At 51.9% G+C, this 26,499-nt stretch overlaps 1 protein-coding gene across 6 annotated transcripts in view; it reads left to right on the forward strand.

The window, feature by feature from the left end:
- The window catches only part of Ndst1 (N-deacetylase and N-sulfotransferase 1), an 84,178-nt gene extending 58,855 nt beyond the window's left edge, over nucleotides 1-25,323 (forward strand). For 5 of the 6 annotated variants that reach the window (XM_015486261.2, XM_015486256.2, XM_015486243.2 and 2 more), the window contains 13 exons: nucleotides 110-604; nucleotides 3,860-3,947; nucleotides 5,209-5,363; nucleotides 5,973-6,158; nucleotides 7,755-7,883; nucleotides 8,686-8,868; nucleotides 10,100-10,196; nucleotides 11,284-11,407; nucleotides 13,303-13,477; nucleotides 15,950-16,120; nucleotides 17,016-17,125; nucleotides 19,390-19,492; nucleotides 20,340-25,323. In XM_015486261.2, coding sequence (XP_015341747.1) covers nucleotides 110-604; nucleotides 3,860-3,947; nucleotides 5,209-5,363; nucleotides 5,973-6,158; nucleotides 7,755-7,883; nucleotides 8,686-8,868; nucleotides 10,100-10,196; nucleotides 11,284-11,407; nucleotides 13,303-13,477; nucleotides 15,950-16,120; nucleotides 17,016-17,125; nucleotides 19,390-19,492; nucleotides 20,340-20,459 — 2,136 coding nt within the window. In that variant the 3' untranslated portion in view covers nucleotides 20,460-25,323. Of the gene's footprint in view, nucleotides 1-109; nucleotides 605-3,859; nucleotides 3,948-5,205; nucleotides 5,368-5,972; nucleotides 6,159-7,754; nucleotides 7,884-8,685; nucleotides 8,869-10,099; nucleotides 10,197-11,283; nucleotides 11,408-13,302; nucleotides 13,478-15,949; nucleotides 16,121-17,015; nucleotides 17,126-19,389; nucleotides 19,493-20,339 lie in introns of those variants that run through there. The other variant, XM_015486270.2, reaches the window with a different exon arrangement.
- Nucleotides 25,324-26,499: the final 1,176 nt, after the last annotated feature.

Below are 26,499 nucleotides of genomic sequence, written 5' to 3' on the forward strand. Positions count from 1 at the left end.
AATGTTATGAATATTGTTGATGTTACAGTTTGGGGTGCATATCTGAGTTCTACGTCCCTTGGAGTTCCAGATCTGACAGCGGTTCCCCTTCCCCCCTGCCCGGCTGTAGGCCAATGAGAACAGCCTGCTGAGCGCACAGCTCAAGGGCTTCCCCCTGTTCCTGCACTCTAACCTGGGCCTGAAGGACTGCAGCATCAACCCCAAATCCCCACTGCTCTACGTGACACGGCCCAGCGAGGTGGAGAAGGGCGTGCTGCCTGGCGAGGACTGGACGGTGTTCCAGTCCAACCATTCCACCTATGAGCCTGTGCTTCTGGCCAAGACGCGCTCGTCTGAGTCCATTCCGCACCTGGGAGCTGATGCGGGCCTGCATGCTGCACTGCATGCCACGGTGGTCCAGGACCTGGGCCTCCACGATGGCATCCAGCGTGTGCTGTTTGGCAACAACCTCAACTTCTGGCTGCACAAGCTGGTCTTCGTTGATGCTGTGGCCTTCCTCACGGGTAAGCGCCTCTCGCTGCCTCTGGACCGCTACATCCTGGTGGACATCGACGATATCTTCGTGGGCAAGGAGGGAACACGCATGAAGGTGGAGGACGTGAAGGTAAGGCGGGCCTCGCGGATTCCAATCCTTGTGGCTCCCGTGTGACTCCCTACCTGCACTTCCCCTGTGCTGTTATTCAAAATAAAGTCCCCCGACCCCACCACTAAGTTTATATTAATTCTTGTGTTCAAAGCAAGTGCCATTATCTAGAGACAAGATCTCACTGAATTGCTTAGGGCCTTGCTAAGTTGCTGAGGCTGGCTTTGAACTCGAAATCTTCCTGCCTCAGCCTCCTGAGCTGCTGGGATTACAGGCATGTGCCACTGCGCTTGGCAGACACAGAAGACCTTTGCATCTTAGTGCAGAGTTGTGTGTGGAGGAAGAGATCCAGTCATCAGAACATGAAAGTGGGAACCGCAATGGCAGCCATCTGCCTTTTCATCTAGATATGATTGTAAACGCTTAAAAATGTTTGTGTCAACATCAGAGTGCCCATAAAATTCTTAAAACAAAAATGGAGAGCTCAGATTACCATATGGCATATTTTAACTTAGGTCTATGGAGAGAGTGAATGCATGCATTGAATTCCAAAAGTGTTTACCCAACAGAGCGGTGTGTGAAGACACTTTTGCAAACCACAAGATTTTATACATGTGAGCTGTCACCGTGAAGGAGAAGCCTACGAATTAAGACCACTAAACAGTCTTAAAATGCAGTTTTCAGGTTACTTGCAAAGGAGACGACATCCTAGTGTGAACGGGAATCAGAGTCGGTTGCTGGGAGTGGAGAGCACCATAACAATAAATCCAATGAAAACAAAACAGGGGATTAAATTCTGAGAGATGCGGCTGCCTGCTGACCGGTGTCCTCTCTCACAGGAGATTAGCGAGTGTTAGAAACATATTAGCACCAAACCAGGGCTCTCTTTGATGCTCCCAGGAGGCTTTAAAGAGACCTATGAGAGGCTCACAACTGTCCCTGAACAGATCTGCCTGGTGAGCTGTGTTTTCTGTCTACCTGAAATCTCTGCTAGGGTGGCCCGGGGTCTGCAAGGATGGACCCTAGTAGGGTCTGTGCCCTTTTCTTGGTCAGGAGTACACTTTGTGCTTTTCTGTATAACCCCGAAGGAGAAGAATAGGGTGGATTGTGTTGAGGAGTGGTTATCCTGTAGGGATTTGAAATCAATTTGAGTCCCAGTGTGACCCTGGTTGACCAGGTGACACATGTCAGTTCTGTCCCACCGCTGAGTCTCCCCTGTGAAATGAAGAGATGGAGTGATAGGGGATTTTAGGCTGTTTCACAGCACTCCCAGAGGCTTCACAGGGGTGCCCCATGAGCTGGGTGGAGTGAGGGTCATGTTCTGATGGCCAGACTCCATCCTCCATGCCCCCTGTGGAGCTGGACAGGGCAGCATGGCTTTGATTGTGTTTTTCCCTGGTATTTCATTTCTTGGAGGGCTGTCCTGTTGAAGAAAAATTGAAGATGACCTCTGCGGAGTCTTTGCTCTAAACATCTTCATATGCAGCCACAGTGGACCAACCTCTAGCAGAGTAGATTGCTCTGTTCCCTACTTGGGATGCCCTTTCCATGCCCCAGCCCTGCTGTCTCCTGCTCGGACCAGGCCCTTGCTACTGTGCAGGGGAGCCCTGTGAAACTGTGGGCCAGGACTGGGCTCCAGGGTCGAGCCCATGGGGAAGTCAGTGTGTCTTCCAGTGAGCTCTGGATCGTGTACTTAGGTTTCTTATTCACCCCATTTATAAAGTGAAAAAAGCATGATAACAGTTTGGAGCAATTTCTGTGGAAGAATATAAATCGAGGTGCCCTCTCCTGTGCTCTCAGCTCAGAGCAACCTGCAGAGTGCTTCTCCGGTGCGGGTCTCATTACCCTTAAACATCCTTGTTAGTAGGAAAGGGCAGAGCAGTTTCTTCTTTAATCTGAACACAGGTGACCACTGTGGCCTTCTTTCATAGATGTACCTGTCACCTTGTTAACTCCGCAGCACAGTTGACAAAATACCAACAGAAGCTGTTTATGTGTGGGTGCTGCACTGTGCCCAGCCCCTTCTGTGCACTGCCTCATTTGGTCCTCCCGGTGGCCTGGCAAAGGGAGTGTTGTTTTGAGTCCTATTTTTCAGAGAAGGGCACCGAGACTCAAAGAAGTGAAGAAACCACATGACTGGAACATGCATGTCTAGCAGGCAGTGTCAGCCTTGGTCAAGTGGTGACAATACTGTCCTAAGAGAGCCAGGACTTTTATTTTGCAGCATGTCCTGAAAGCAGGGTTTGGGAGGTTTCCTGGCAGCCTGTGAACCCTGTAGTCCTGGCCCTAGAGTGTGACAGCACATCTGTTTCCCAAGGGCCAGCAGCCCTTGACTGACCTGCAGAGAGCTGCGCGTGCCAGGCATGGGAACGCCATGGTGCTGGGCACATAGCACATCCCTGGACAGGTCATGATCCTTTGACATCAGCCTGGCAATCCACCAAAGGGGAGAAAGCCTTCCCATGTAGATACTGAGGCTTTCAGTGGCAGTGACCACAGATGTTGTGATGGCCCCCATTTTTCATCACTTAACCAAACATCAGGCAGTTCTTTTTTCTTTTTTTTTTTTTAGTACTGGGATTGAACTCTGGGCACTCGACCACTGAGCCACATCCTCAGTCCTATTTTATATTTTATTAGAGACGGGGTCTCACTGAGTTGCTTAGCACTTTGCTAAGTTGTTGAGGCTGGCTTTGAACTCATGATCCTTCTGCCTCAGCCTCCTGAGCCATTGGGATTACAGGGGTGCGCCACCGCACCCAGCAGGCAGTTTTATATACAGCATTTCACTTAATTCTCCCATGAGGGAGAAAGACACCATCTTCATTGTGCAGTTGAAGAAACAGACCTAGAGGCGTCACAAAGCTTTTTGAGGACACATGACAGAGCCTGACTGGAGTCCAGGTCTTTTCGTGCTGGAGGCCTGGTGAAGGCAGTGCAGGCCAGTCTCCCCGTGTGCAGCCCATGTCGTCCTGCAGAGCCCTGTGCTACAAGGGGCTCAAACATAGTGCAATGCTCTGCTGTTAGCCCCTCATTCTTAGTTACTTTTGCATAAAGGTCCCAAGTTTTCACACAGTGCTAGGGATCAAACCCAGGGCCTTGTGTGGCAGCAGGAGCCCTACCACAGAGCCACACCCACAGCCTTGCATTTGCATTTTTATTGGGCCCTGTCAGCTTTGCAGCTGGTCTTGCTGGAATGGGACACTTCTCAGGTCTCTGGAAGGAAGGGAGCTTCTGACTTCCTCTCTTGTCTTCCTTTCTCCTCTGCTGTCCCAGGCCCTGTTTGATACACAGAATGAACTACGCACACACATCCCAAACTTCACCTTCAACCTGGGATACTCAGGGAAATTCTTCCACACAGGTACGTAAGCCTGCCCTGCCCCCTCTTGGGACTTCCAGGGCTGTCCACACCCACAACCTTGGAGTCCTCTGCCATGACGCAGCAGCTGGGCTTGCCCATACTAAGGGCAAGTCTGCTAGGACCAGTAGGCCACAAGAGTAGTGAGAGTCCCAGGCAGGGGCATTTGGGGACAAAATTGACAACAGTTTCCATGCCTCACTCCCTGACCTTCGGCTGTGCTGTCCTAGGTGGTGCATCTTCCCTTCCACTCCCCCTGCCTCATCCTTTTAAAATTATTTGTGCTATTTCTGCTTGTAAGAAAAACTAGTTGAATTTTAAGAACATTACAGAAATATGTAGCATCGAAAATGAAGGTACCCTGTACTTGTACCTCCCCAGCATGACCAAGTTCTAAGTTCAGTTTGGAGTCAAAAGGATTGAATTTGAGGGCAGTAGGCCGCTTGGTTCATGCCTGCCTGCCTTCCTCTTCTGAGCCTTTCAAGTTCCTCCCATACTGCTCTTCTGGGACTAGGCAAGAGGGAACAGCCCCTGAACTGGTCATCTGTAGTAGCCTTGCCTTCTGTCTTCTGCTCAGGTCACAGCAAGGACAGATTCTCCTGCATTCTAGGAGAACTTGTTGGTCAACGACGCAGGGTGGGGTGGGTAGGGGGGCAGGATGTACAACACAGCCCCCAAGACAAACAGGAGTGATGCTGCTGGGCCTCTGCATTTTGGGGTGTTGCTGGAGAACCTCTATCCCTGAGGTGTGTCTCTAGCCCTTTCTTTGCGAATTTTGTTCCGAGGCAGGCTCTTACTGAGTTGTCCAGGTGGCCTTGAGTGTGTGATCCTCCTGCCTCAGCTCCTGGTTGCTGGCTTCAGAGCCATGCACTACCACACTCAGCTCTGCATTTTTCTTTTCTTAATCTTCAGCCTACCAGTGGTGGTTGTGGTAATACATACAAGACAGGGGTTAACCATCCTGTGTATACACAGAGCCCTTCTACAATCCAATAGAAGACAAATGACCTGTGTTCCCTATTGGAACAGGGTCAGGGCAGACATGTCAGAGGTGGAGGAAACCCTTGAGGCAGCTTGGCCAAAGTCACTCCTGAGTTAAGGACACACTCTAGATCAGAAGCCAGGGCTCTGGGACTCCATCTTCTCCTGCACTGTAGCTCATGGCAGCCTCTGGATGGGCTATGCCTGCCCATCCCAGGCCTGGGCCAGCTTGGAGGGCCTCATGGCTCTGTGGGCCAGGCTGAGCTGTGTGCTGGGACTGCAGGTACTGATGCTGAGGATGCTGGGGATGACCTGCTGCTGTCGTATGTGAAGGAGTTCTGGTGGTTCCCCCACATGTGGAGCCACATGCAGCCTCACCTTTTCCACAATCAGTCGGTGCTGGCGGAGCAGATGGCCCTGAACAAGAAGTTCGCTGTCGTGAGTAAGATTCCCTAAAGGGCAGAGCTGGGTGGGCTCGGGGCTGGGCCTGGGGTCCTGGCTGTCATATTGCTTTTGCATTTTAGTCGATGGACTCCCACCAACATCTGTGTGCCCGCACTGGGGCCTGGGGGCAGGGCAGGGGAGCTGGTTCTATAGAGAAGAGCCCCACTTTGTAGACAGGAACAGAGGCTCAGGGAGGTCATCCCAGGAGTTAAACCCAGAGCTGTGTGTGCCCTAGGCCCAAGCTACTACCTCTCAGCTGGGGTGGGAGGTACCAGCCTGGGTTCACTGGCCAACCAGAGGCAAGAGAAGGCAGGAAAGATCTCCACCTTATCCCTCGCTGTGGGGTACATGAGGCCTCTGAACTCGACCAAGAGTTGGGAGACCTGGGCTGTAGTCTCAGCTCTGCCTGCGACTCTGACTCAGAGATTCTGAGCCCCTCCCCTGCCTCCCAGGCCTCAGCTTCTCCATCTGCGCCAGGAGGGCTTGGACCAACAGCCCTGCCGTCTTGGCCTCTGATTTTTCTCTTATGTTCTACCAAGGGGGAATAAGACCCAAAGGGGAAAGACCCCCGTGCTCATCCTGCCCTGGTCATCCCCTTCCCAGGAGCATGGCATTCCCACAGACATGGGGTACGCGGTGGCCCCCCACCACTCGGGCGTGTATCCCGTGCATGTGCAGCTGTACGAGGCCTGGAAGCAGGTGTGGAACATCCGAGTGACCAGCACAGAGGAGTACCCCCATCTGAAGCCAGCCCGCTACCGCCGCGGCTTCATCCACAACGGCATCATGGCAAGTGTAGCAAGTGGGCCACGGCAGTGCGGGGGTGGGGCGGGCGTGTGCTGTCCTGGGAGGCATGGCTGTGGCTGGCCGGCTTCGGGCTCCAGACCAACCCTTACTGCTACTGTGGCTTGAGGCTCCGTCCCTGGGAAGGTGGGCTGCCAGTCTGGCCCCTCTCATGAGCTCCGTAGAGGATTAAGGAGTGGGCATTCTTCAAAGGGGTTCCTGATGAGGATATAGGACAGTCTTCTGCTCCATTCATTTGCTCATTAAGAACTTCTCTTGAGCTTCTACTTGGGTCTTTCCTTTTTTCAAGCATTCGGGACACAGAACTGCTTAAAACCCAGAAAGGTTCCTGTTCTTATAGACTTGATGTCCTAGTGGCAGAAAAAAAATGTGTAAAGTATATAACAATCAGTCGGTGATAAGTGCCCTTCAGAGAATCAGCGAGGAAGGGAGATGAGGGAGGCAATTTTCAATAAATGTTAGGAGGGACCTTCCTGGGATGAGCCATGCTGCTATATGTGGAAGAGTGTTCAAGGCAGCGAAAACAACAAGTGCAAAGGCCCTGAGGCTTTGTGCTGGGTGTGTTTGAGGACCAAGTAGGAGGCCAGCATGGCTGGAGGGGAGCAAGTTAGAGGCTGATGGTAGAGGATGTCAGGGGTTGGGGGCAGAATGCTATGGGGTCATGTAAGGCTTATCATCAAGGCACTTCAGCTTTTAGTTAGAGATGGGAAGATTTTGAAGAAGCATGACATCATTCATACTTGCAAAGGTTTTTATCATTTCTTGTTGTGTGAAATGGAGAATATAGGGTACCAAAGAGGCAGACAGACCAATTAGGGGCCACTGCCATCTTCTAGCCAAAGATGGTGGTTGCTTGGAGCGGGGTCAAGAAAGTGATCATCTGTTGGACTTGTTAGAAGTTCGTTCCATTGAGATCTGCTCATCAGTTGGCTATAGGATGTAGGAGAAAGAAGAGTCCAGGCTGACCTCAGGGCTTCCAGCCTGAGACACTGGAAAAACGAGCTATCATCAGTTGAGATGGGGCAGCTGTGGGAAGACAAGATTTGTGCATTTGTCTATGAATCTCCCTGACCATCTGTCCTTCCCTCCATACACCTTCTCAGTACCAGGGACTCATATTAACTCTGGGATGAGGTGGTGACAGGCTAGACCCATTCCCTGTTCCCTCAGAGCCCGTTTCCTTAGGGGAGATCACAGTGAACTGTTAAGCCAGTGCATGACTATGAGTGTGACCAGATGGGGCTCTGGTGTTGTGAGAGGGCTTGCCAAGTGCCACTGGAAGAGTTGCTTTGGAGGGTCAAGGATCCTTACTGCAAATGGCCCAAGTTTCCAGAAATGTTCTTACTCTGTTATTTTGGATCCTACTTATTATTTTGTGCGGAAAATAGTAATGGAGTCTAAAATGTCAAGGGCCTGTGGTTCACCTAGGGGAATATCACAGGCTACTGGGTCTTTGGGACCAAGTATCTACCAGGATTGGTGGCCACACAGGAGGCTGCCTTTCTGTGGAGATACCCCACCCCATCTCCCACTGCCATCCATGCCAGAGGTACCATAGCTCCTTTCCTCATCCCCTCCCAGGTCCTCCCACGGCAGACCTGTGGCCTCTTCACCCACACCATCTTCTACAACGAGTACCCTGGGGGCTCCAGTGAACTGGACAAGATCATCAATGGGGGCGAGCTCTTCCTCACTGTGCTCCTCAATCCTGTGAGTGCTCCATGGTCTGCAGCTGATGGGAAGTGAGGCTGCAGGGCGGCCTGTCCTTGGCTGCAGGGACCTCCCTGGCTGGGAAAGACTGGAGAGGCTGCCTTGAGAACCTGGAGGTTGGGACACCTGCTCCCCAGCCCTGGCACTGTCAGGGTCACTGTGTGACCTTGACTAATGGATTGGAGCTTTCTTTTTCTTTCTTTCATTTTGCTCTTTTATTGTTGTTGTTCTTTTTAGATATACATGCTTTTTCTTTCTTTCCTAATTCTGCACTTTAATACTGGCGTGTTTGCATTTTTGTGTTTGTTCTCTTTCCAGTCTTTGTTCCTGTGTGTATATGTGCATGTGTGCATGCACACGCACATGTGCACCCCCCCCCCCCACACACACACACACAAAACCTTTTTGCTCGAGCTTTCGGGGCATTTCTTTCCTTATCTTGAAAATGGAAATAATCACCTGTACTTTAATACTATTAAATAAATCTCAAGTGGTTGTTTTGTTCAGTTCTCTGAGCTTAGTACCTTTTTTCCACACCTCTCCTCGTGATTACCAAGACAAAACACAGAGCTCCTGCCTCAGGTCAGCCTCCCACCTTAGGGTTGAAATGCTTGGGGGTCAGTCAGACCTGGATTCATCTCTGTCTGTACTCAGCCCATACATTGAGTTGGTGGCCTTGGGGTATCTTGCCCTGGTCATCAGGTGGCCCTGCAAAGTGAGGCAGAGGTGAGGTCGGAGGTGGGGGTAAAGTGGCTCAGATGCTGACCCAGCTGCTCCCTCCCTCTCCCCCTCCCTGGAGCAGATCAGCATCTTCATGACGCACTTGTCCAACTACGGGAACGACCGGCTGGGCCTGTACACCTTCAAGCACCTGGTGCGCTTCCTGCACTCCTGGACCAACCTGCGACTGCAGACGCTGCCGCCTGTGCAGCTGGCCCAGAAGTACTTCCAGATATTCTCTGAGGAGAAGGACCCACTGTGGCAGGTGGGGACAGGGAGGCCTCGTGCCTCGTTGCAGGGGTGGAAAGTCTTCTGCTCATAGGCTCATGCTACAGGGCTGTGAGGGCTCAGCCTTCATATCTTCACACTCTCTCCCCAAGGGAACCCCAGGTGTCCATTTGCTTGCCAGTGTGGGCATGCTCCCTCTCGGGAACATGTATGTGCACGCATATGTACATGTGCACCTCCCCACAGACCTGTACACATCCATACTCATACACAGCCTTGGAAAGAACAACTTTAAAAAAAACCGTGGAGCTGGGGGTGGTGGCACACACCTGTAATCACAACCCCTTGAGAGGCTGAGACAGGAGGATCACAAGTTCGAGGGCCTTTACAAGGTCGTAAGCAACTTACCGAGACCTGCCTCAAAATAAAAAGGGCTGGGGATGTGGCTCAGTGATCAAGCTCCCCTGAGTTAAATTTGCAATACACATACACACGCACACACAAAGCCCTCAGTAAAAAGCCCCCCAAGCCCCGTGGGTGAACATAGAGCAGGGAGCGTGGGCAGCACCTGCCCTGACTTGGTCAGACTCAGGTCATCTCCCAGCCTCTTTAACTACAGCAGGCTCTAAGCCACCGGGGAGGGAGCTCACGGGGAGGGTTTGGGGGAAAACAGTTCTTGGGAAAGTCGGCACCTGGGGGTTGTTAAAAATAGAAAGCAAGACCTGAGAATGGTGGCAGTCTCAACAGTTCAGACCCGAGGTCCCCAAACCTTGATTTGTGGGCCAATTCCAGCCTGTGTTCTGCTTTTGTAAAGACAGTTTTCCTGGCACACAGCCACGCTCGTTCTTGTGAGCGTTCTCTGTGGCTGCTTTCATGCCCTCGCAGCCGAGTTGAGAAGTTGCAGCAGAAGCTGGACAGTACCCAAAGCCCACGATATTTACCAAACACTAACCAAGAGATTTACCAACTTCGCAGGGAGAGTTTGCAGACCCCTGGTCCAGACACTGCTTGTCCAGTTCAATTCAAGTGCTTGTGAGTTCCCATTATGTGTCCAGCATACAGCTGGGCATTTCGCCAGACTCTGTGGGACACGTGAGACTAACCAGAAATGGTCCCTGCCTGTTGCAGCCCAAGTGTCTGGGGGTGAGAGGTGGCAAGGCCACATGCAGATACTATGCCTGTCAGTCAGCAATGGAAGGGCCACATGGTCCTGGGAGCCTCTTCACTGGGTTTTGGGCTTCCCTCACATCCTCCCAATGTTGTTTTAGGACCCCTGCGAAGACAAACGCCACAAGGACATCTGGTCCAAGGAGAAGACATGTGACCGCTTCCCAAAGCTCCTCATCATTGGTCCCCAGAAAACAGGTAGGTCTCCCCACCCTTCACCCATCCTCTCCCAACACCTGCCATCTCAGCCACAGAATTCTAGGGACCACATTCCCTTGGTCCCACTCCCCAGGAGTCTACCCACTCCTTCCCCAGAAGTGAGAGTAAAATTTGGGGGAATGTGAATCGCCCATCAGTGTGGACATGGGACGGGGATGGATGGGATGCGCATGGCATTCTCCTGGTTGTCCTGAACTGCAGCCTCAGGGACCTCTCTCTCTGTTCTGGCAGCTTATCTGCAAGTTTAAGCAGTACCTGGTACAACTGGCCCAGTGCAGGGTGGGCTGTGGCCAGTCAGCTGTGTCTAACAGAGGTGCAGGGAGGGAGCAGTGACATGATCGCCGGGCATTTGCCACCCACGTGAGTCTGTAAGACCACTCCCAGGTTACAGCTCAGAGAGGTTGAGTTTTCCCTAACACAGCACGTTAGGAAATGACAGTGCCACACCCTGATCTCTGTGACCCCAAAGCTCATATTCTCAGTCACCAGACTCTATGGCCTCCTCTTCTGGATGCTTCTGTAGATATGAACCATGGAAACATGCCATAGGGAATGAATGAGGAGTCTTTCTAGGGAGGAGGGAGGAGCGGAGCTGGAACAGGAGGCATCAGAACCAGAACTTGTGGGTCTTCAGAGTTCCATGTTAACACAGGGAGGGCCTGGGCGGGGGCTTTTCCCAAGTGCCAGGGGACAGAGGTCTCGAGCAGAAAAGGCCAGCAGAAAGCATCTAGTTCTAATTCTAAGGAGACAGCAGTCAGTGGGACGTGGCTGTCGGAGTGCTGTGAGGAGGAGTCAGAGGACAAGCCCTTGTTTAGGAATGAAGAAGACTGTAATAGATGAGTGATGTCTGCAGGGTACAGGTGTTGGGGTATCCACATGCAGGCCCTGTATTTGCCATCCTGGATGTAGTGCAGTTCCTTGTACAGACAAGAAGACCAAGACCCAGAGAAAGGCAGGAATTTTCCCAGGTCCTTGTAGAGAAAAGGGGGAGCGAGGCCCAGAACCCAGGCTGCATCCTTGAGTTGGGGGTTCGGCTGTGGGCTCAGCTGCCTCCCATCCCCTACAGGCACCACAGCCCTCTACTTGTTCCTGGGCATGCACCCGGACCTAAGCAGCAACTACCCCAGCTCAGAGACCTTCGAGGAGATCCAGTTTTTTAATGGCCACAACTATCACAGAGGCATTGACTGGTGAGTGAGCCTCTCGATCTATAGCAGGACAGGAAGGCCATTCCAGAGGTGGTGGGGAGGTCACTGTGGCCACAGCAGGAAGCAGCTGCTGCTTGTTCACACACAGCTACAGTTCCTATAAACAGGGACAAGGCACAGTGACCCTTGAGTCATGGTGGGAGTGTTGTCACAGGCAGGGTGCTCCATGAGGAAGCCCTTTGCCCCTTTGCATTATCGCCTGGGACAGAGACTGCTGAAGGCAGGGTTGAGTCCTTCCCTGGCTTGTACAAAACATCCTGAGTCCCAGAGGAGTGGAGGAACTCACACAAGGTCCCAAGGTTTGCTGGTGACAGAGCAGGGACTAAAATCCAAGTGCTCTGGCTGACAACTGGCCCTTCCCACCATGTGTGGCCAACTGTGGAGAGAAGATGTTCCTGTGGGCCTTTGGAAGCACTAGCTGAGTTCTAGGGGGCACCTGGGGAGGTAGTTAAAGTGGAGGCTGCCCACCAGAACCTTCTACAGAGGTGACTGTCAGTGTGCACTGGGGGATAGATTGGGCTGGTTCTACTCTCTAGTTTCTCAGTTTGCATCTTTCCCTGTTGTTGCCTTTTTAAACCTTGTATGTACAGGTGTGACCATGATGTAGTGTTATTATAATGACAGATTGCCTGGAGGGAGAGATTGTGTGCCTTCCCTTTGCTATTTGGTGTTTTTCTTTTATCTATCTATCTTCTCACTGTCTGTCTGTCTACCTGTGTGTCCATTCAGCCATCCATCCATCTTTCTACATCTCTCAACATGTCTAGTCTCTTACCTAAAACCCCATGTGACCAGATATATTATTGGAAGTTAGTGTTGTGTTTGTTTTAATAAAGGTAATATGGTGCAAGCCATGTAGGTAGCAGTCTTCAGTAGGGCTGGGGGCAGCACCCGCAGCAGTACATTTGCATGTCTGTAGTAAGTGTGGCTGTTTATTACCAGGTAAAGTAGAAAAGCCAAGTTGGCTGCCAAATGTCTTTGCTATAGCTTAGGAAGCAAAAACTTCTGTTTTCTGAGCTTTCTCAAAGTAGGTATCACAATCAAGATATAGAAAAGTGAGAGAGGGAGATTCCATGACCCCATTCCCAAGATTTTGATTCTGTAGATAGGTCTTAGATGGGGCACAGGAATCTAAAAAGCTCTAGGCAATCTGTAAAGGGGTCCTCGGGCCCCCTCGAGAAACCCCATTTTATGGGATGGAAAACCTATACCCTTAATTAGGGAATATTTGGCTTCCTGTGAATCCCCAATTGCACGTGATTCTATGTGAGTAGGTGCTCTTGGGGGAGTCTGGGCAGTTTGTTTAGTCATCCCTGTGGGCAGGATATGGGACAGTATTCTCAAAAATTGTGCTTAGCAGACTGGGGAGGGTGGCAGGTGACCCTCCCCTTTGTCTCCAGGTCCATAGAGACAGACTGGACATCATCCCAGGTCAGGAAAAAAGCTCCAGAGGGCAGCCATCCCCTCGGGGCTGGTCCTGTGTGGGCTAAGAGGGGAGCCACTCTGAGCCCCATCCTGCCCCCTAGAGGCAGAGTTAGGGCCTGCCAGTTGTGCTGTGGGAGCCTCCACTGGGGCAGGATATGAGTTTAGGATAAAGGACACAACCCCCACCCCATGCCTGCAACCCCATCACACCCACAAATCCTCAGATCCTCCTGATGCCACAGCCTCCACTGAAAAGGCACGAATTTGACTAGGGAGACTGCCAGGTGACCATTCTCTCTAGAATCAGCGAGTCCTGGTTTGGCTGGAGCAGTGTACCCTGCTTGCTTTCTGAGGATGCTCTACCCGCTGGGACACTCGCTCTCACACTGCTCTCCTGCGGCCCCTTCCTCATGAGTCTTGCCTGTGAGCACCCCTCTCTGGGCTTCCTGCAGGTACATGGAGTTCTTCCCTATCCCTTCCAATACCACCTCCGACTTCTACTTTGAGAAAAGCGCCAATTACTTTGATTCGGAAGTGGCGCCCCGGCGTGCAGCTGCCCTGTTGCCCAAGGCCAAGATCCTCACCATCCTCATCAACCCAGCTGACCGGGCCTATTCCTGGTACCAGGTGAGAGCATGGTAGAGGTCCTGGGGGCTGGGATCTGTCTGATGTTCATTCGCTCAGCGAATGCTGATCAGATGCTGCTGTGTGCCAGCCCTGAGCAGTGTGGATGTGGCGATGGGTCAGAATAGAGCCTGTCTTCATGATGCCTCTAGCCTGTGCAGGTGACTGGCAGAAGTTGATGCTGAAGGGCGGCACCAGTTACTGGTCTACCCCTGAGCTTCAGAGGGTCCTGCTTGTGACTCTGACATGGACATGGCTTAGAGGCTGATTAGACCTTGATGCAGTCTAGATTTGCAAACAGTGGTCGGGCCACACTGACTGCGTCTTCTCTGCTGGACACTAGTGGGGCGGGAGTGGGAACTCAGAGGACACGACACAGGACCTGCCTTTTTCAGAGGGAAAGTCCTGGGGATTGAACCCAGGGCTTCTTCATGCCCAGCAAGTGCTCTGCCACTGAGCCACAAGCCCAGCCTTTAAAAATTTTTATTTTGAGACAGGGTCTGGCTCAATTTATGTTGCTAAGGCTGGCCTTGATCTTGTGATCCTCCTGCTTTAGCCTCCCAAGTAGCTGGAATTGTAGGTGTGTGCCAGTGTACCTAGCTCAGGACCTGCCATTCCTAGTGGGTGTCTGATCAGGGACAGCAGTTACCTGGATTGCAGGACATCTCGAGAGGGATGAGTCTTAGTCTCTACTGGAGACATGTTAAATGGCAGAGCTTTCTTTCATTTCTATGACCTGATTGAATTCCTTAAGTGCAGTCTTCTGGGCTTATAGAAATGCTTATAGACTGTCCCCTGGGCTCCGGGGACAGGCCCGTCCCTCCTCTGCTTGCCAGTCTTTCTGGAATTATGCCATGCTGCCAAGTGCTTTGATTCAGAAGTACCTTTGGTGACCAAGGCCAGGATCCTGACCACCCTCATCAGGCCAGCAGACCAGATTTATTTGTGGTGTCAGGGGACCCCTGGGCCTTAGCGTGTGGTTATGGGGGAGGTGTCCATTATTCCAGCCAGGAAGCTGTCTTTCCAATCTGGCCACTTTGGGTGGCTCTCTGCCACCCTTTGGTCCTCTTCACTTGGTTGCTTCTGTACTGCTTCATTGAGCTGTGCTGTGTCTTTGCAGTGCTCAGGCGCCATGTTCTCCCTGTTCCGAGTCCCTCAGACCTCTTGCCTCTCTGCCCCTTCCTGAGCCCTCTCTGCTTCTTGTCCCCAGGACTTTGGTTCGTGCCCTAATTCTGCCTTTCCTGTGGTCTGACTCTTTAGGGGAAAGTCCCACCAACACGGTAGGCCACATCCCCATCCTGCTGCGCCTGTGCTCCCACCTCCTGGCAAGGAGGAAGGCGCTGGCTGGCCACTTTCATGGGGGACATTAGGGTGTCAGAGGTGAAGCTAGTCCCATGCTAGTAACAGTGCTTAACTTCTGCCACCTCACTGGAGCTTCACAGTAGTTTCTAGAAAGCAGAGGAAGGCTTCGTTTGTGTGTGTGTATGTGTGTGTGTATGTGTGTGTGTGTATGTGTGTGTGTGTGTGTGTGTGTGTGTGTTCCCTTCACACAGAAGAGCAAACTAACACTCAGCAAGGTTCATGTGATGGCATTTTGAAACCAGCTGTTGTCAATCTAAGACCTGGTTTTCTCTGTCCATGATGAAGGCAGGTAATGGAGACTAATTTATACCAGGAGGATCTAAAAAGGAGCCAGGGGAGGGCAGGCTGGTGTCTGGGAGGTCTGGTGAGCAGGAGGCTGCTCTGCACTATCACTGCGGCTCCTGCCCTGGGCTGCCTGTGGTGCTCGTCAGGCCCAGGGCTGGTGAGCGTCGCCTGGTGGGCAGGTCCCCATGCTCTGGACTCAGAGTTCTGCAGATGCTGATGGCCCACTGGGGTTATTTGAGGTGGCTCAGATCTGGCATTTTCTTTTTCAGTTTTACTCAGTTCTTCTGGTCTCCTTGAAACAGAGTGCTCAGTTTGGCGCAGGGGTCTCACATCCTTTCTAAAACAGCCACACTCTGCTCACAACAGCCTGGGGATCAGGGACCTCAGCAGACATCTGTGTTTGCCTCCAGTTTAGGAACTTTGCTTTATTTTTATTGTGTTTATCAATGGTTGCCTTCTATATGTAATCATTGATTCCAGTTTTCCATTTTTGGAAGTGTTATTTAGTTTTCTTGAAATAAATATATGTGAAAAAGAAAGGTGAGTTGATGTAAAGGAAACGGCGTGGCCTCTTGCCCAGCAGGGCTCAGGGACCACATGGGAATGACCAACGCTGGAAACTTGATCTTGTTCAAAGATGGCGAAACTAGGACTCTGGGGCCAGTACTTCCCAGGGGCCAGCCAATGAGGAGAGGCAGACTCAGGACTTGGGCACAGGCCTCTTGCTTCCAGCTAGAATCTTCCAGCACCATGACCCATCTGCTGTCCCACAAAGGCCTCCTCTTTGGTTCTTCCTGTGACATGCTCACCTCCCCCCTTTGCCTGCAGCACCAGCGAGCCCATGACGACCCAGTGGCCCTGAAGTACACCTTCCACGAGGTGATCACAGCTGGCCCTGCTGCGTCCGCAAAGCTGCGTGCCCTCCAGAGCCGCTGCCTGGTCCCTGGCTGGTATGCCACCCACATTGAGCGCTGGCTTAGTGCCTTTCACGCCAACCAGGTAATTCCCTGCCCCTGCCCTTTGGGAGGGTGAGTTCTGCCATGGTGGCAGCTGGGACCAGGAGGCTAGGGTGTGCTGGGGGAAGCAAGAGCCTGGCTGGAGAGGGGCACAGGTCAGATTCCATGAGGCCTTTCAGAGAACCCCCCTGAAGTCTGGAGCTGGAGATGGGGGTGTGGGCTGGAAGCTTGTTGAGAGGTGGAAGAGGGAGGTTACAGGGATACAAAGAGTAGGCCGGGTTGTTCTGTGTGGCACTGGGGATTGAACCCACGGGTGCTTTACCTCTGAACTACATCCCCAACCACCCCTCCCCTGCCTTTTTTTCTTGGTACTGGGGATTGAACCCAGAGGCACTAACCACTGAGCCACATCCTCAACCCTTTTTCTGTTTTGAGACAGGGTCTCTCTAAGCTGCTTGGGGCCTTGCTAATTGCTGAGGCTGACTTTGAACTCACGATCATCCTGCCTCAGCCTCCTGAGTCTGAAATCACAGGCATGTGCCACCATGCCTGGCATCTCCAATCCTTTTTATTTTTTATTTTGAGACAGGGTCTTATTAAGTTGTCAAGACTGGACTTGAACTTGCAGTCCACCTACCTTGACCTCCCTAGTAGCAGGCGTGCACCACTGCATCTGGCGTAAGCAAGGTTTTTTTGATCATTTAAGTTCTAGGAAAGATTGATATGGGCCAAGGGAAATTGGCAGAGAGCAAGAAGTTAGACCACAAAGGACTGAGTCTTGGGGACACCTGCCATTCAGAGCTGGAGGCAGAGGCAGATTAGAAAGCACAGACCCCAACCCACAGCCAGGCCACTCCTGCTGCCGAGGCCTCTGATCCTGTTTTGCCCTTTAGGTGAAAGCAAGTCCAGATCACCTTTCTTCCTTTCGTTCTTTCTAGATTCTGGTCTTGGATGGCAAACTGCTAAGAACAGAACCTGCCAAAGTGATGGACACAGTGCAGAAATTCCTTGGGGTGACCAATACCATTGACTACCACAAAACCTTGGCGTGAGTACTGTATTGACCATTCAACAGGGTGATTTCCCTGTTTTTTGGCACCTGGGCCAAAAAAGACAAAGGCTTGAATAATAATGGGGGGACACAACTTAATAGAGTTGGCAAGTTTGAGAAAGTATGCAGCACTGCCCTGATGGCCATTCAGCAAGAAAGCTAATATCAATATGTTATTTTAATAAAAAATCATATTAATGAAAGTACTAACTTAAGGAAAAGGGAGGTGATGAATCTGTTCTGCTCCAGTCAGCCCACCCTGGAGTATCCTCTTCAGTTCAGTTCTGTCTGGGCTGAACATTTTCAGAGTGTTAATCCCAATTTCCACAAGAGTTTCCTAACATTAGATTTTGACTTATAATATGATTTCAGGAAAAGGAAGCTAGAACTATTGTTGTCGGTGGCCAGTAACCCCACTCACCCAGAACCTGGTGCAAGTGCACCAGGAATGCCTTCTCACCGTGAGGAAGGGCCACTCTGTGCTGCCAGGTGGGGGGTTGGGGGAGAGGCTGCCTCCAGTGCGGTGTCATAGAGAAAGGACACACTTGGCTGGAGGAGGGGCCCCAAGAGAAGGTGGAATAAAGCCCCCTGCCTGGCGCTTTCTTGGGAAATCTTACAGCAAGAATATTTCCTCCTAGCCAGGCTGGGTGGAGCACACCTGTAATCCCAGTGGCTTGAGAGGCTGAGACTGGAGGATCGCGAGTTCAAAGCCAGCCTCATCAATGGCCAGGTGCTAAGCAGCTCAGTGTCTCTAAATAAAATACAAAATAGGGCTGTGGATGCGGCTCAGTGGTCGAGTGCCCCTGAGTTCAATCCCCGATACAAAAAAAAAAAAAAGGAATATTCCCTCCCTTCCTCACTGGGCTGGAGGTTGAAAGTGGAGAAGGGAAGGGAAGTCAGATCTTCATGTCAGAACCGAAAGCAGCGGCAGCCCCAGGGGTGGGCCCTGGTGTCGAAGAGGCCTGCTCAGGACCGCAGACCCATCCTTAGCTCTGACCCTGGATGAGTCCCTTAGCCTGGGGCTTGGCTTCCCTCACCTGTAAGATGGGGTTAAGGAGTATGACTCCTCCCTCCTGAGGGTCCCTGAATTCGATGAGAGCATGAGTGTGGCACTCTTGGCTCAGAGCTAGATGGTGCTGACTGCTAGTGTTGTTGTCATTGTCATCGTCATCTTATGCCTGCCCCGTCATCGTGCGGAATTCTTTACCTCTCTTCCCTGCCACATGTGTGTTCTGCTTGCCTGATGCCCTCAGGCTCAAGACCCTCTGATGGCTCCTGAGCTTCAGCGCACATTGGGTCCCTGAAGGCACCATGATGTCACACACGGGAGTTAGTCCTGTACTGTCATTTCTGAAAGTTACTCCAAAATTTGAAACTCTCCAGTGCCAATGCCTTAGCATTTCTTAATTAAGATGCAAGTTATTTAAAAGCAAAAATCTCCGGGCTGGGGATGTGGCTCAAGTGGTAGCGCGCTCGCCTGGCATGCGTGCGGCCCGGGTTCGATCCTCAGCACCACATACAAACAAAGATGTTGTGTCCGCCGAAAACTAAAAAATAAGTATTAAAATTCTCTCTCTCTCTCTCTCTCTCTCTCTCTCTCCTCTCTCTCTTAAAAAAATATATATATATATATATATATATATATATATATATGTATTACATAAAAGCAAAAATCTTAGACTAAACCTTTTCCCTACCCTTTTTTCACTTGAAGTTGGGACAGGTAAGAAGACTTCTTTTTTTTTAAGAGAGAGAGAATCTTTTTTGTAGATGGACTCTACACAATGCCTTTATTTATTTTTTTTTTATGTGGTGCTGAGTATTGAACCCGGGTCCTGCCCGTGCTAGGCGAGTGTTCTACCACTGAGCCACAATCCCAGCCCCAAAGAAGACTTCTTGACTTAAAAAAATAATAATAATACTCAGAAAACTCTTCCCTGATCATGCAGGATGGGAATGGGTCCACGTTATGGATTGCTGGAGGAACTGGGGCTGCTCAGCCCCACCAAAAGAAGACTCAGAACACGGGACCGCCCTCTGATGGGGAGAAGTGAGGATGTGTTTAGTGTAGCGCAGGGGCAAAACTTGAGCCAAGTGATGGCATATATCAGCTCCACAGTGGGTTTGGGTGCAAGCATGTGTACAGGGGGGTGGACTTCCTTAGCTCCTGGGTGCTGCTCTTCCTAGATCTGTGCACAAAGCCTTGGAGTGGGGAAGGGATAGCTGGGCCAATTCCATCCAATCTTTCCTCACCTCTACAGGTTTGATCCAAAGAAAGGATTTTGGTGCCAGCTGCTTGAAGGAGGAAAAACCAAGTGTCTGGGCAAAAGCAAAGGCCGGAAGTATCCAGAGATGGATTTGGACGTAAGTGGCAGAAACCCCACCTGTGGAAGCTGGACAGGTGGGGAGCTGTCCCCATAAAGGACAGAGCCTCTATCTTCCTCTGACACATCGCCAGTTCATTTTATTTTTTATTTTGAGATAGGGTTTTTCTAAGTTGCTGGGTGTCTCTCTAAGTTGCTGAGGCTGGCCTTTAACTTGTGATCCTCCTGCTGGTATTATAGGCATGCAGGACCGTGCCTAGCCCTTGGGCAGTATTCTTAAGGGGGAAGAAGACAGTCTCGGCCATGGTGGATCAGAACTGATCTATTAAAACAAGTTTTCAGTACCCTACCCTTCTGCTAAGGGCTGTGCTGTGAGGTTTTAAGAATAACAGACAGGTCATCACCTTCAAGGACGCCTAGTCCAGGGGGAGATGAGTCACATATAGGGCTAGAATAATGGCAGGGAGAGCTTCCTGCAGGAAGAGGTGCATCCTGTGCTATGGGCATTCAGGATGGGGTGCGCTAGAAGCTGGGGTTGGGAGGGGAAGAAGGCTTCCAGAGGATGGGCAAGATCTCTGGAGTTGGAGTCCATGCCACAAGATTTGGAGCCATGGAATGGAAGGATAGCCATTCTCATAGGAGAGGACTGCATAAGATGGGGGTGCAGACTGCATCTCATGGTATTTCCTTAGCCTCTGGCTTGAAGAGTTCTCTCTCCTCCCTGTCATGAGAATTCTGACCTTGTGGGCGAGAGTTTGCTGCTCCTGTGCCAGGGCTTTCTGGGGAGCCTGCTATCTGTAAGAGGATGGTGTAGGCCAGTATCAGCAAGGCGGGGCCCACGCCCACCTCAGCTCATTGCCCCATCTGAGCTTTCCTTCCTGTTGCAGTCCCGAGCCTTCCTGAAGGACTACTACCGGGACCACAATGTCGAGCTTTCCAAGCTGCTGTACAAGATGGGCCAGACACTGCCCACCTGGCTGCGGGAGGACCTCCAGAACACCAGGTAGCTGCAGCTACCACAGCCAGACTGAACGTTGGCGGGATGTCCTGCCGTGCGCTGAGCCAGACTGACCTGCAGAGAGGGGAGTGGGCCAGGCAGCATTCTATGAGCAATACTTTGCTGAGGCCCACGTGGGGCCAGGAGAAGCCAGGCGGGCCCACAAGCAACTCCGAGCATCCACTGCTGGGTCTGTGACCTACAGGACCACCCTCCACCAGAGGTCCATTCTGTGCACAGCCTGTGCTGGGAGGCTGCTTCCTGTTGGTGAAAGGCCACTTCCTGGTAGAGGGAGTCTGTGAGACTCTTTTCTGGCCCTCACTGTGCTCTACTGACCACCCCCTCTTCCTGCCTCCACTACCCCTGCTGCAGCAGGGCGTCTCCTCAGTATTAGCTGCCATATCTTCCCTGTTCTCCAGACAGGAAGGGAGAAGAGCCCAGCTGGGCCTTTCGCCAACCCAGGGGGAGAGACTGAACATGGCTCTGAGTGTTTTGAGGCAGGCCTTTCACAGGGGTCAGCTGGGTACCCAGGGGCAGTCTCTAGGCTGCATGTAAGGGCAGCCACCTTGGAAGAGTGCTGATCCGCCACATTTGGGTCAGTACCTTCACATCTCACCTTCCCTTTTTGGGGAAGGAATCTCTGGTTCCTCCAGTATCCACCCAGTCCTCAAGGCCTGGGGCACTGCCATGCCATGTGGGCCCAGAGACTCCGGCTCAACCCCGCCCCCTGGCTGCACCCTGGGTAATGACAAGCGTGGTTTCCTGTGGTAAAAGACGGAGGCTGTTGAGGAGTCTGCAGTATACACGTTCCCCTGTACATACCTTGTCCCCACACCACCGCCTCGGCCCCAGCAGACATGGCAGAGCTCGCAAGACTGCCGCCCGCTGCTTTGCCCCAGACACCTGTGGCCGAGGGTTCTCAGAGACCCCTTAACCTCTCAAATACTAAGAAGCTAAAGTATTTTAATATTTGGGTTTTGTTTTCTTGGTGCCAGAGTTTATACCCTGGGTGCTGGGGTCGCACTGTGTTTTATATATATATATATATATAATGTGTATATATATATATTATATTTTTTTTGGTTGGGTTTGTTTTTAATTCAGTCGTACACAATGGTGGTAAGCCCCAGCCTCAAAGGATGTCATATCTTAGTGCTAGAGAATAAGATGGAAGTTAGGGAGGGTGTGTCTTCACGTGTCTGGGGACTCAAGGAGACCGTATGGAGGTGCCCTTGGAGAGGTCTCTGTTCCCTCTCTCAAGTGCCACAGCTGTCCTAGGCCTGCCCTAGGGGGACAGTGGTGGTGACATGGACAGGGAAGACTAACTCTAGGATATCTGGCTTCATGAAGCCTAGGAGTCTGAGGGTGGGGTTGTGGCCAAAGGAAACAGCCGGGGCTAGGGTGGGAGACCTGGGGCCCCAAACTGGCCTGTCCCTCTCCCCTCACATGGTGCTAGGTTGGGAGCTGCCCTGGGAGCAGGGGTGCCCACTGGGACTCACAGAGTGTCTCCAGGCCCCCTGCAGACCTGGGATTTCTGGGCTGCTTTCTGCTTGGGTTCTGCTCCTGCCCCCCTTCTTTTAACAATGTGAAGTGACTGAGGCACCCAGGGAGGTGCCTCTCCCTGGCCCCTCAACTGCCAATTCAGCTTCCACCTGACACCCGGGAAGTTCTTTCTGGAGAGCCTGGTCTTATTCAGAAGATTCTGGCATCTTGAGGTTGGAAGGGTCCTTCAGCAGGTATAAAGTGGGTCCAGGAAGCAGATAGCCTGCTTGGCTGACGTCACAGGGCTAGTTGGAAGCAGGGCCAAGAATTGAACTCAGGGACCCAAATCTGAGTCCAGTGCTCTTCTTCCAGTGCCACACTGCCTCTGAGCCCACCCTTGGGTCGCTACTCTGTGCCAGGTTCCTTTCCCTCCCTCAGTCACAACCGTGGTCATTCCAGGATATGGGGACAAACCACTCCTTCCCAGCCAGGTGCCTTTGAGCCTTCTCATCCCCAGATCTGCATTCACTTCCCTGCCTTGTTCTCTCTATCTCGGGAGGTCTTTCCCCATCCGGTGGCCCCATCAATCTTTGTTCTGAGTTGATTCCCTCTTCTCGAATTTTCCACGGGGTAGAGAAGGAAGTGGGACACTGGGCAGACCCGCTATGTGGTGGTTTTAGTGTGGACAGAACAGAGTTTCCACCGTGTTTCTCATTGGGGCCCATGAGCTGGAGAATCCTGGCCCCTGTCGGCCCCGCAGGGCTGAGGAGCACAGTGCCTGGGGACAGGGTGGCTTGTCTACTCTTGTACTGCTGTGTTCCCAGGGACAAGCTGGAACTAGACCCTCAGTGGGGCAGTGGCTTCCACCAATGCCAGCCTTGACCATCACTCCCCAACTGTCCATGGGTAATTGGGCCCGTGATCTGGGAGGCTCACACACCCTTTGGGCTGGAGGCCTGCTCTCAGCTGAAGCTCAGCAAGCTGGGCTGGCCTGGCCTGGCCTGGAATGGCCCTGGTGGGGTGGGAGGCTCTACTTCTCTCTGCTTCTGGCCTCAGGTAGGAGCAGGCAGATTGAAACCCATGAGAGCAGAGAAGATATTCTGGAGTTTGGCTTAGATCTTTCTGGAAGCCTGGAACTGGACCTGCCCCTGTTCTAAATTTCTGTGTTAGTGACTGCCACGTCCCTTCCCACTAACAAGCCTTTCTCAAGGACCTGCCAGGCCAGACGCAGCCGGGACTTGTAGCTATTGGGTAAGGACAGGGAAATGAGTTGTCCTAGGGGCTTTCAGCTAATAGGCGTTGATCCCCCTTATGAGAAGACAGAACCAGGGTGAGCAAATGCAGCATCACCAGTCTTCATTGTCCACTGTAAGCATTTGGCAAAACATAAAAATAAAGAGAGAGAGAAAAATAGCTTAAATTATGCTGGTAACTCTGTCATCCAGTTTGCAGCCCCTCTGCCAGCCTTTGCCCTAGGGTGGGTGCAGGTGGAGTGTCGTTCAGGGTTCGAGAGAATTTTCTGTTTGGAGCATCTTACTGCATTTAAAGTTCAGAGGAGTCCGACCTTTAAAGATGGACCTTTTCTGAGCCCCTGCCTACAAGCAGCCAGTGCTCTGGGTCATGCTTACGAGGTGGCCATCAGCTCCCAGCAAAGGAAAACCGTTGGCCTGACCCACTGAGGCTGAGGTCCCAACATGGAGCCATCCCACAGGTGTTAGTGGGAAGAGCAAGGTCAAAAATATTTTACCAGACATTGGTCATGAATGCCCATTGCCGAGCATTGAGAGCTGAAATGATTAACATTTTGCCACATTGGCTTTTTTTCTCTCTCTCTACATATGTGTGTTTTTCTGACCTAGTTTGAAAGTAAGTTGCAAGCATCGTGAGACTTTGCCCCCAGATGCTTCTGCCCGTATCACCCAAGTCAGAGCCTTCTCCTACACACTGGCCAATACCACAGCCAAGAAATGGACATTTCCTGACAGTCTGCTGTCCCCAGTTGTCCCCCAAATAACGGACCTGGTTTTGCACTTGCATCCAGTCAAGGTGCATATGATGCATTTTGTCACTGTGTTTTTCAAATCTCTCGGAATGCTGAAAAGTCTTCCTTCTGCCCATCTGGTTTTTTAAGTGACATCCTTTTGGGGGCCAGCAGGCCTGCTGTCAGGTCGCACTGTCACACTGTCAGAATCCGTCTGATGTTTCCCCATCTCCTATACTCTCAAGGGTGGTTTTGCCTTCTTTTGTGCTGACTTGGCAGTGCCCTCCTGCCTAAGACGCACCTCCACCATCACCTGTAGCAAGTGCCAAACCAGCAGAGGGGCCATGGGAGCCACAGGAGCGCCAGGGAGGGGTGCCCATGGACACAAGCAGCACATGCTGGCTTGGGAAGAGAGAACGGAGGGCATGCAGAAGTGATTGCACCATGGATGCCAGCCAGGCATGTGGCCTGTTGGGATGAGACGTCTCTGGCTTGGAAGAGTCTGGCTGCTCCTTTGACTCTGGGATGCACCTCAGGGTCCCAGACATAGCATCCATCTCTCTGTTCTGTGGTCCCAGGGTTTTCACTTCTTGGAGGCCCATGGTCTTAGGCATTGGAGCAGAGCTAGGCCTCTGGCCCGTACCAGGAATGTCCTTGGGGGAAATTCCTCCCTAAGTTGTGGTATGAGGACTGACCACTGGGCTGGAGCAGAGCTGTGAGATATTATCCTAACTGCATCCATTGGATGCCTGCATGACAGTCTTCCTCCCAGGGTCTCAGTTTCCCCACCTCTAGAATGAGCCCATGGGGGCTACAGCAGGGGTTTTGAAACACAGGTGCAGGCAGCAGCTCTGCTTGAGTTGAAGTGTGGATGGGGTCCAGGCCCACCCCCAGGCCCTCTGGGCAATGTGGGGTTTGCCCTCCTGGTCTGGAGGCTCTCCTGCTTAGAGGACCGGTGAGTTTCCAGCTCCCCTGAGGGACGGGTGTGGGCTTGGTGTATAGTCAGTGCCAAGGACCTGGGGAAGACCTCAGCTGTGCTCTCTCCTAAGACACTCATCTTCCTGCACTTACTCCTCTCTCTGCCCTGGAGGAGGGTGAGGGCCGGGGCATCTTGGGCTGGCCTGGCTTCTCTCATCCACAAGAGGGCTCCTTTTGTAATGTGTGCATGAAATTCATGTTGTTCCCTGGGGACAGGAGAGGGCTGACTGGAGTGGGTGGGGGGCACATTAGGGAGCAGGCAGAGGTTTTCTTCCCTTGTGGGGGTGGGGAGAGGGTAGGCCAGGGAATGCTACCTGGCTCACCTGAAGAGGGCTCTCGAACCAGCCGTTTTGGGTTGTGTTAAAAGTGGGAACCTTCCTCCATTAATGTACAATCTCGAACTAACTGCTAATAAAGTGGGGTTCTGTTTGTACACATTGTTCCTGTCTGTCTTTCTGAAATCTTTCTAAGTTAGGGAGGTTTGCATGGATAGCCCAAATATTTGCCCAACACACACACAGACACATAGGGGCCTGGCCAAAGCAGATAGTTTCCACTGGATTAGAAATTGAAGTCTTTTCAAATATAGCAGAGGCCTATCCCAGGGCAGCCACGTGGGGCATCTCAGATGACCAAGAGCCTGCAGACACCTTGGATTGTCAGAGAGTTCCGAGGAGTTGACACTCAGCTAAGAGGAGATTCAGAGGCTACACCATTTCTACTACTAATGTGTATCATGACTGGGGACAATTCACTTTTACTTTTTTTTTTTTTTGGTACCAGGGATTGAACTCCCCAGCCCTATTTTTTATTTAGAGACAGGGTCTCACTGAGCTGCTAAGCACCTCACCATTGCTGAGGCTGGCTTTGAACTTGCGATCTTCCTGCCTCAGCCTCCTGAGTCGCTGGGATTACAGGCGTGCACCACAGCGCTCGGCCTTACTTTTACTATTGATCCTCAGTTTCTCTTGTCTGTTGGGGATGTGGAGGGAGTTTGTTTACCCAGAGAATGTGCCTGAGCTGCAGATTCCCAGACCTCACTTGCAGTGATTCAGCTCCTGCAGATGTGGGGTGAGCCTTTTGAACAAGCTCTCTAGCACAGAGAAGGCTCCACTTTGGGAAATCCTGGCTGGCTGAAAGTTCCTCCAGGTTTTAATTAATGCAGAGAGCCCCACTGTCCAGGAAAACTTTAGGTAGAATAAGTGACTTTCTAGACTTCCTCACCTCATAAAGGGCCAGATTTGAGACTTGCTAGGGAAGGGACAGAGCCCAGCCAAGCCGGCTGTCTTCAGGGCAGAAATCTGAACCACCTCCTAGAGTCCCCTTGGGAAGCTTTAAAAATGCATATTCCTGGGCTGCCCCCAAATCCGCTCATTCAGAACCTATTTGGGACCCAGCAATGTGTATTTAACAATCTCTCTGATACCAAGTGTGAGTCCATGCACAACTCTGCAGGGGTAGAGGAGGGGTGTGCTAGGGATGTAGCTGCAGTCCTGGATCCTAGGACCCAAGAGAAAAGACTAAAAACACACCAAGATGCCAATCCTGATGGCACAGGGCAGCACCTGCAGACGCCTCTCTTGAGTTTGCCAGTGGGAGCCTAGTACAG

Source organism: Marmota marmota, unplaced genomic scaffold (genome assembly GCF_001458135.2).
Source record: "Marmota marmota marmota unplaced genomic scaffold, marMar, whole genome shotgun sequence".
Taxonomy (NCBI): Eukaryota; Metazoa; Chordata; class Mammalia; order Rodentia; family Sciuridae; genus Marmota; species Marmota marmota.